The sequence below is a fragment of the Hordeum vulgare genome, chromosome 2H, assembly GCF_904849725.1.
Source record: "Hordeum vulgare subsp. vulgare chromosome 2H, MorexV3_pseudomolecules_assembly, whole genome shotgun sequence".
Taxonomy (NCBI): domain Eukaryota; kingdom Viridiplantae; phylum Streptophyta; class Magnoliopsida; order Poales; family Poaceae; genus Hordeum; species Hordeum vulgare.
Genome location: NC_058519.1, coordinates 11,619,413 through 11,628,397, shown reverse-complemented (window position 1 = coordinate 11,628,397; position 8,985 = coordinate 11,619,413). Strand labels below are relative to the sequence as shown.

At 47.8% G+C, this 8,985-nt stretch overlaps 1 protein-coding gene across 1 annotated transcript; it reads right to left on the bottom strand.

Moving 5' to 3' along the window:
• Nucleotides 1-947: 947 nt before the first annotated feature.
• LOC123429150 lies at nucleotides 948-3,567 on the bottom strand. The gene is made up of 2 exons (XM_045113210.1): nucleotides 3,393-3,567; nucleotides 948-3,071 (listed from the first exon to the last, which is right to left on the bottom strand). The coding sequence occupies exon 2, from the start codon at nucleotides 3,023-3,025 to the stop codon at nucleotides 998-1,000; it is 2,028 nt and encodes a 675-aa protein (XP_044969145.1). The 5' UTR covers nucleotides 3,026-3,071; nucleotides 3,393-3,567; the 3' UTR covers nucleotides 948-997.
• Between the last annotated feature and the right edge of the window lie 5,418 nt (nucleotides 3,568-8,985).

The following is an 8,985-nucleotide window of genomic DNA, read 5'->3' as shown; positions in this document are numbered from 1 at the left end:
GGTATGAGCAAAAAAGTGGAACGGGATGGTTCCGTTCGAGTGTTTGGTTGGGAGGCATGGAATGAAAAATGGAAGGGAGAGGGCCGGCGGCGACGCAGAAGAGAGGAAGGGAGAGGGCCGGCGGCATGGCGCGGCAGCAGAGAGGGAGGGGGCCGGCGAGGCGGCGACGCAACAGAGAGGGAGGGAGAGGGCCGGCGGCGTGGCGCGGCAGCAGAGAGGGAGGGGGCCGGCGGCGCGGCAGCAGAGAGGGAAGGGGCCGACGGCGCGGCGATGCAGCAGAGAGGGAGGGAGAGGGCCGGCAGCGCAGCGCGGCAGCAGAGAGGGAGGGGGTTGGCGGCGCAGCGCCGCAGCAGAGAGGGAGGGGGCCGGCGGCGTAGCTGGGGAAGGAGGAGCTCGAGCGGCGCAGCTGGGGAAGGAGGAGCTCGAGCGGCGCAGCTGGGGAAGGAGGAGACGAGTTGCGCGAGACGAGCCTTTCCGTGTGATTCCGTCAATTTTGTGGTACTAGCACGTTCCGGATCTGAGTGAAATATTTCTAAAATGGAATGAGTGGGTTCTGTTCCAGTTGGTAAACCAAACGCAGGAGCGAGGACTAGGAACGGGTCCGACCCGTGATATTCCAACCCATGACAGCAACCAAACACACCTTAAGTGGGCTTTTAAGTAGACACTGGGCGGCGCATGTCCACGTGAAATTTGGCCCTCGCGATGAAATACAACCAGAAATCAAAGTGTATTTCCTCACTGAAGAGCCTGTACTAAAACTATTTCAAAATTTACTGGTGAGGAGGCTAGTCCCACGGATGTCCACAAAGGCTAATTAAGTGAGCACTGGGCGGCCCATGTACGTCCATGTGTAGTCTGACCCTCACTCTCACATTGTTGAATACCCTTTTTTATAACTATATGTAACTTATGCACAAACAATATAAATACATGAAGTAGGATTCTCAAAAAATAAATAAATACATGAAGTAGGATGCAATTGTTATCAGAAACATTATATTACATCATCTCTTTCTGGGGCCGACGCTAGGTATATGTGTTCTGCCATAAGCCACACGATGGTTGTCAACTCGCCACCACTATTGAGCTTCTGGGCGTGGGACTCCCTGCTGCACTTGTGGCTCGCGTAAATAAGAATGTCCATCCACACTTCCAGGACAAGCTTCAAAGAGTCGGTCGTGCCATCCCTCTCCTTCTCCAGTAGCTCTTTGGCAAGTTGAGCCATGTGAATGAGGCGAGGAGCAACTTCGCCATACTCTCGATCTTGGTACTCATCGTACAAGTTGTTTGCAAGCTCCACTCTCTCCGCGACCCTGGAAGTGCTAGAGTTTGGGCCATCATACACACAGAACAGATCCGTGATGCGTGCACGACTCGGGTACCTAGGATCAGCCGATCGCATGGTGACCAGCCTCTCGCAGGTCCGCCGGTACAACTTCTTTTGGGGCTGTCCTGGCAGCATGTAGGGACGATCCACTAATAGGAACATCATATAGTCGGACATCATCCTAATAAAATGCACCTCAGGCGCAGCATCCACTGCCTTGGCTCTCTTGCTTTTGGCAAGGAAGATCTCGGTGGCGATGTGCCAGATGATGATGCCCTCCTGGAACTCGAAGCCGAGGGAGTCCTTGAGGATGCCTTTGTGGTAAAGCCCACGGCTCTCCAGCGGATCCTCGCCCCACTTCTTCCTTAGCATGCCCGTGCTGAACCTCCCCTTGCTGTACAACCGCTTCATGTAGAGAGCGATACGGAACTTGATCTCACCAGACATCTCGACGGTCCCCGAGTAGTGCTTCCGGTTCCACCACTCGTCGAGTCCCATTGCCTTGGCCAGCCTACCGAGCGGCATGTCGGCGGGGCGCGTGCAGAAATGCAGCAAGTTGTACTGCCCGATGGTGTATGACCACCTTCTTGACTTGTACCTACTGTCACCGCCAACTCGTCCCTTGACAAGATTACGAAGCCACACGACGGCGCGCCGGAGCCTGTCCCATCTCTCGTTGCACAGGGTGGTGTACCGAAGCCAGCTCCACCTGGTAGTGCTCAGGAACGCAAAGGTCCAGGATGACGCCAACGCGTTCAGGAGCGACGCCGTCTCCATGAACACGGCGCCGCCCAGCAGGACGTAGGTGATGGCGACGTCGGCTCTGTCGTAGCCGTCCTTGGAGGTGAACTGGAACAGCAGCATCGAGGTGATGGCGCTAAGAGGCCCGACGAAGCGGACCAGGTAGCCGAAGAAGGTGTGGATGACGGCTGCCTTGGTGTAGAGGACGTCGTACATGAGGGAAAGCTCGATCTCCATCAGCGTCCACAGCTCCACGCCCTGTACTGCTGTACCGAAATGCACGGTGATCTCCACGGAATCCTCCTCGACCACTGAGGAGTCGCCGATGGCGCGCTTGCAGATGTGGAACAGCGAGTGGGCTCGTCGCAGGTGGAACTCCCCCTCCGTGGCTATGTCCTGAGGATGGTTATGGTTGTGGATGGCGGGCGGCTGGGTCTTGACGGAGGCGCCGATGCTCTCCAGGGTGCTGCACTTGAGCGCCCACGTCCTCTCCCCGTACTTGACCAAGCCGAGGGCGAACATCAAAATGGAGGCGATCAGGAGCAGCTTCCCGTCCTGGCCGCGGGCGACGGTGATGTGCTTCTTGAGGACGTAGCCCGCTCCGAGGACCTGCACGATGAGGATGGTGAGGTGTCGGAGCCAGAGCTGGTTGTCCTGGAGCGCATAGGCGGTGATGTTGTCCGGGCCGCCGAGGTGGAGCAGCAGGAACGGCGCCCAGAACGCGACGAGCTGGTTCTCACGCACGGCGCTGCCAAATGACAGGTGGCCGACGGCGTACACGGCGGTGGAGTCGGCTATGAGGTACGCTAGCCACAGGAGGAACCTCCGCACGGGGAGCGTCTGACGCCGGCGGATCCCGGCAAAGACGAAGAGGACGAGCTGGAGCCCAAGGCTGAGGAGGACCAGGATCTGCATCGACCGGTGGTTCCATAGCACCAGCGGCCCTGCAGCCATACTAATTGATCTTCTCCTCTTGACACTCTGGTCTCCACTGCACTGCCTGGAATTGGATGAATTTCCGCGGCTTTGTTTCAGGCACATGATCAGGAGTAATAAACCAAAAGGAATGTATAGATAACAGTACATTATCATGTATGATAAATGCAGGATTTCGTCCGTGAATTTGCTAATACTCAGTCGCCTGAAGTACTCACAAGTGATTGTAATCTAGAATTGCACAAAATGTACAGTGCACACAGTAGACATGTGAATTTTCATACGCATAGCAAAAGGCACACTCCCCTCACAAATGTACTTATATGTAACTAATGCTCGCGATCGACTGCAATTGACAAGCGATGGTGTATGCATAATTACATACCGGCTGTGTGCGAGTTAGGTTGCAGCTCCGAATTCAGAAACCCAGCCGATCTTGAGACGAGGGAGGGGCGAAGGAAACTAACGGAGAAAAGCACATAGGTGCAGTGGCCAGCGGATGTCACTCCACACTAGCTAACCAGTGTGGATCGACATCCAAAGTCTACCACAAGTTTCAGTTTGATCTGCTTCTTAAGAAAGGGATAAGGAAGCTTCGTTCGTGGTTTATAGTTGTAGATGTAGATGGATCTGACCGAACTCAGTGCTAAGCTGGCAGGATCAAGTATGTACTAATGGGGATCACTAGTAGTCCGTATTTATTTATTTATTTTATTCTCAATTTTTTTACTAGGCCGGGTACGTACACTTGCAGATTAGACTAAAGTTGCAGTTGCAAGTAGATTAGATTAAGGAGATGCTACCCAAACTTTTCTCTCTGCAAGTGTACCTACAAACCATCACAGGGCCCAAACTTTGACTATTTCTTGCTGCACTCGCACACAGAAACAATGGCGGCAGCAATGGGGTTGCCGAAGTTTCCGGCCGGCGATGGGAGCTACAATTTCCACATTTCTTTTGCAGGGTAAAGAGCTTGATTGCTCTTTGGCCTTTTGTAGTACATATATATGAATAATAACAACCTGAAGAGTCAGCCTTCAAAAGCTCTGCCTTTTAGTCTTTTACTGGTCAGCCCTATATCAAGAATGATTATTACACATGACTAGGTTATAAACGAATCCAGGATGAACATCAGGCAAACTGCAAGTATTATGCCTGTGGCACGCCGTCTTTGTTGATGCAAGAAAATCATGTGAATAAATAAGGCATCACACTTATAAGAATTCTGTGGTACTTCTCCCGGACGGCTTATGAAAGCTAACCACATGCAGTGCAAGAGCAAGGTGATGTTTATGAGAAGAATAATGGAACTTTATTCATAGCATGATTAGCTATTTTTATTTTAAAATAGTAATAAAGATATGAAAAAATTCTAACCAAGTTGACAATGAAGTCCCAACTTATCTGGCTGGTAAAACATCAACTTGCTATTGCATCATTAGCAGGACAATGGAGATTGGTAAAAGATAGTGATATTTTGCTTTTCAAAGGTTGATGGAGTAGAGAAAGAAGAATTTTATGTATATATGAGGTGAGAGGGAACAAAAGATGAGAGATGTAGATAGTGGACTTTGGCATGACCTCATTCAAATTAACACAGGCATGAGTGACTACGCTCAAATTAATAAATAATTATCATAGTTAACCTATAGCTAAATAAATTTAAGCACCTAATCAACCTAAACCTAACAAATCTAATCCAAGATGGAACCATTGCAATTAGTTGAACCTAACCGGTCATAGAAAATTAGCATAACTAAGCATACCAAAAATCTAGCAAACAAATAAAATCCTCATCGCCAAGGTTGGTACCGCGTGGAACTATACCTCGTTGTGGGAGGATGGCGATCTTGGGAGGCCTTTTTCTTGTGCGGTGTCGGGGTCGAAGATTCAGCGGCCATGCCCTCCGAGTGGCCTAGGGAATCGCCTAGGGGGGATACGAGGCGACAACAACGACAGGTTCTAGTCCTTGGGATAGCATACAGAATCTATCGGCTTCGTCCACCAAGTAGTCTCATCCACGACGAGGAAGCCATCTTGCCGATGGTGGGCTCCATGGATGATAGACGGTGTGAGGGGTCAGTGGAGGCCATGTCATGGGCGGGGAGAGGGGGTCAGGTGGCGGCGGCACGAATGCTTTGGCTGGCGATGATTGGGGATCAGTGCACATTTTTGGTGGAGGGCGGTGCAAAGTGGACCAGTGGTGAAGCAGCAACGCTAGGGTTTGATAGCGGCAGATAACGAAAGAGAAGGGTAAAGATGAGGCTAGTGTTTGAATATGAGGAGTATGTTTTCTCATAATTTCGTTTCTTTTCTTGGTATTGTTCAAGGCGGTTGCATAGAAGAAAGGACCTAAGTAATTTCTGCATGTGGTTTCTCTAAAATTAGCATTTGTGGCCTTTACTGATGTGGGCTGAAATTATTTTCCCGAAAAACAACTAGATGGGATTCTACTAGTCAAATTTTACATGTTGAGTTATTTGCGAGAAACAAAAAAGATAATTTTCTATGAAGTGAAAATAGTGAGCTATTACGATTCACAACACAAGAAGGGTGTCGGTGAATATGTGTTCAGGAAACCCACTCTAAAGAAGAGTTGATTGCATGATGTTCTATGGCAGTTCATGTCAAAATATATTACATTCAGATGCCAGCCCGCGTGTTGATTTTTTTTGGCACTTAATGGTAAATTCAACTCCCAGTCGGATCAACTCAATGGCCATCTCGACGGTGGCGGCTTCTCCGGTGACGTGGTGGTCTAGGCAGGATGGAGACATGTGCAACTTCTACCTGTAGGTGGAGTGGGGACACAGTGTGGCTCCCATTGGAGCCGAGAATGGTTCTACATGCAGGAGCCGTTACATTCCTAGAAGAATCAGGATTGCAGTTTCCCCCTTCCTGGCCAAGATGCTTTGGGGGAAAGCTTTGATTGGGTCTTCTCAGATGTGACGATGGCGGTGCCCAACAAATTGTAGCCTATCGAGGGCATCGTTTTTTTTGAAATTCTTCCGGCTAGAAGGGTCCTTGGATGGAGGTGGTTGTCGATGGGATTTTCAAGATTGTTGTGTCGCAGCAAAGTTGCGGTAGTTAGCTCTCTGTTCTTTTTGTGGTTTCACACTGGGCATTTGTTGCCAGAACCAAAGATCCAAGCAGTGACGATGGCAGGCGAAGGTGGTCCAGCAATGACGAATGTAGGACATAAATGCAGGGTAGGCTCAACTTCAAGAATACTCGCATACACCATAATGCATGAACAATAAGAGTGGCCCGAGGTGCATAATTTTTTTGTCATGACGACATTGATGTGGATTCATGCACTTTATGCTCATCCAATCCAAGAGTGCATGAATAAGATAAATTCAACATGGAATAGACAAAGAGATACCTTGCTAATTGATAACTTCCTCTAATATTTAGATGCTCCGATTCCGAAACGGCATGCCATCTATCAAAAAATAGCTTGTATCCATTACATTACATGTCAGTCAGTAAAAACTAAAAAGACGCTCTAATATTATATACAGTAGATGGCATTGGGTAAGCTAGTAGATTGTTTTGTTCTAACCTTGTCGTTGATTATGATCCAACAAACTTTCCTTGTGTTGTAAGTTGACACATCTTTCTTTGAATAGCTTGTCGATGTCTGAATTCAAAATAGCAGTAAGAAAATGCTGAGAATGCCATGCACTTTGGATTAACCTAGAACAATCTTGACCTCAGATTAACAACCATAAGCAACACTCCAAAGCACAATACGTTCAAAGACAAAATTGCATGTGAAAGCAAGTGCAGTTTGGATACAAAGGTAACGAGCACTCCCAAGTCACCATTGCAGTTTCAGGACAAGGATATATACTAAGGATGAAATTCACCGTTCCATTTTCCTCCGGAACGTGCATCGATTCCTTCACCTGCATTGCAACATTTACTCAGGCCAATAAAGTTGAATCGTCAAGATTACAAGTACTTTACCCTCGTTGTTGGATCTTGGGGTATATAACAATCTGTGGTTCTGGACATGGCCTCTTCCTTCCGGCAGCGGTGGCCCAGTCTCCCTCTCCCGGTGCCGTCCAACCTGCCGGCTAGGGTCCGCTGGCAAGCCGTGCGTCATGGGGCGGCGGCGGCGGCCTGCGAATGCGTCCCGTGCGCGTGGGGTGCCGCGGTCAGTTCTCTGGGCTGGTGCGATTTGGATGTGCGACGGTTTTCTGGGGCTGGGCTGCCTACGTGCTAAAGATTAATAATAGAATATTTTTTGGCGATTTTGCAGAGGAGGCTTGAGGCCGGTCCAATCGATCGTGGGCTCGTGCGATTAACATGGGCTGGTGATCAGCCCGTGTCAAGGGAAGAAACTAGTTGGCGAGGGCTTCTTCGAAATCCTTTCCACGACCATTCTCATGCGTAGTCATCTTCGAAATTCATTGTCACGTGTCATGTTTTGAGAGTTTTTTTTTTAGTTTTTCACACGCGTTTTTGGTTTTTAAAATGATTTTTTCCGGGTTTTCTCGATGTTTCAATTTCTCACCGATCTTTCTTAGCTTTTGAATAAAAAATGTATTTTCTACTTTTTTTAAGAAAGGCATGGTTTTCCTTTCGCGAAACAGATGGTTTTGGTTTCGTGCGAGGCATGTTGAAAACAGGAAAAAATATTTTTTTTGCAAGATACACGGTTTTGCTTTTGCGAGAGATACGGATGTACATTTCGGAAACAGAAAAAAAAATGTGTTTTCTGTCTTTTTTCAGCGAAAGACACGGTTTTGCTTTCGCGAAAGGCACGATCATGCCTCTCAGAAATGAAAAAACCCACGCGTTTTCTGTTTTCTTTCAGGAGAGACACGGTTTTGCTTTTGCTAGAGCCACGGGTGTGCCTCTTGGAAACAAAAAATGTGTTTTTTTTTATTTTTTCATGAAAAGAACGGTTTTGCCTTTGCGAGAGGTACGTCCGTGTTTCTCAAAAACGAAAAAAAATGTGTTTTCCCTTTTTAATTTCTATCGCGAGAGCACGTTTTTTTGGTTTTTTTAAGTCTGTTTTTTTTCATGAAAAAAAGTTCGTCAACATTTATCAACATGGGATCTAGTTTTGAAGATATCAACAGATGGAACCCAATGATGAAAAAGGTGCAAAATTTGGATGTCGGTTTAAGAGATAAAACTTTTTAAAAATATGGATCTGCGAAAAAAGGAAAACTCACAGGTTACGACAAGTGAAATGCAGTGCCGATACACATGCAGTGCCCCACTTGTCGCAACCTGGAAGGTGAGAGTGATCTTTCAAAGGAATACTTATCAGTTGGTGATTTTGCGTGTCAACCTTTGCATATTTCTCCCCAAAAAATGATCTTCTTTACACATCTGGCCAGGAGTCGTCCAAATCGCTAACTAAGGAGTACTGTTTGCAAATAGCACACTCACCTCCTCAGGTTACACCAAGTGACGCACTGCAGTGGTCAACTCCCTTCCAATCTTGCGGAGCCAATCATCTGCAACAATCGGCTCGGTGCTACTAGAGAACACTAGCGGGATTAGCCTTAAGAAACGGGCTAAGTGATCAACAGGTGGGGGTGGTGGTGGGTTGTTCTTGTTGTTGTTCCCCTCGTTCTGATTCTGGACTAGTAGCTGCATTAGGGTATTCTGCTACTGGATCAACCGAGTGAGCTCCGGTGGGAAAGCAAATTCACGTCTCGGAGGCATCTGATGGGTTTAGAAAAGGTGAGAAAACAGAATAGAATGAGGTCTAAAGAGAAAAACACTACCCATATGCACATGAGTCAAACACAATCATATCACTGCAATCAATTCAAACAAGGGCATACAAACAGTCTAACTATCGTTACAAAAGTGCTCGGACTATACTATATACATGGGAAAATTCTACTACTGATATGGTGGTCGACTCGAAGTTTTGATCGGTGGAAGACTCCATGATATCTGCTCCAGCTTCATCAATATAGTCATCATCGCTATCGTCAGGGTCTGAGTCG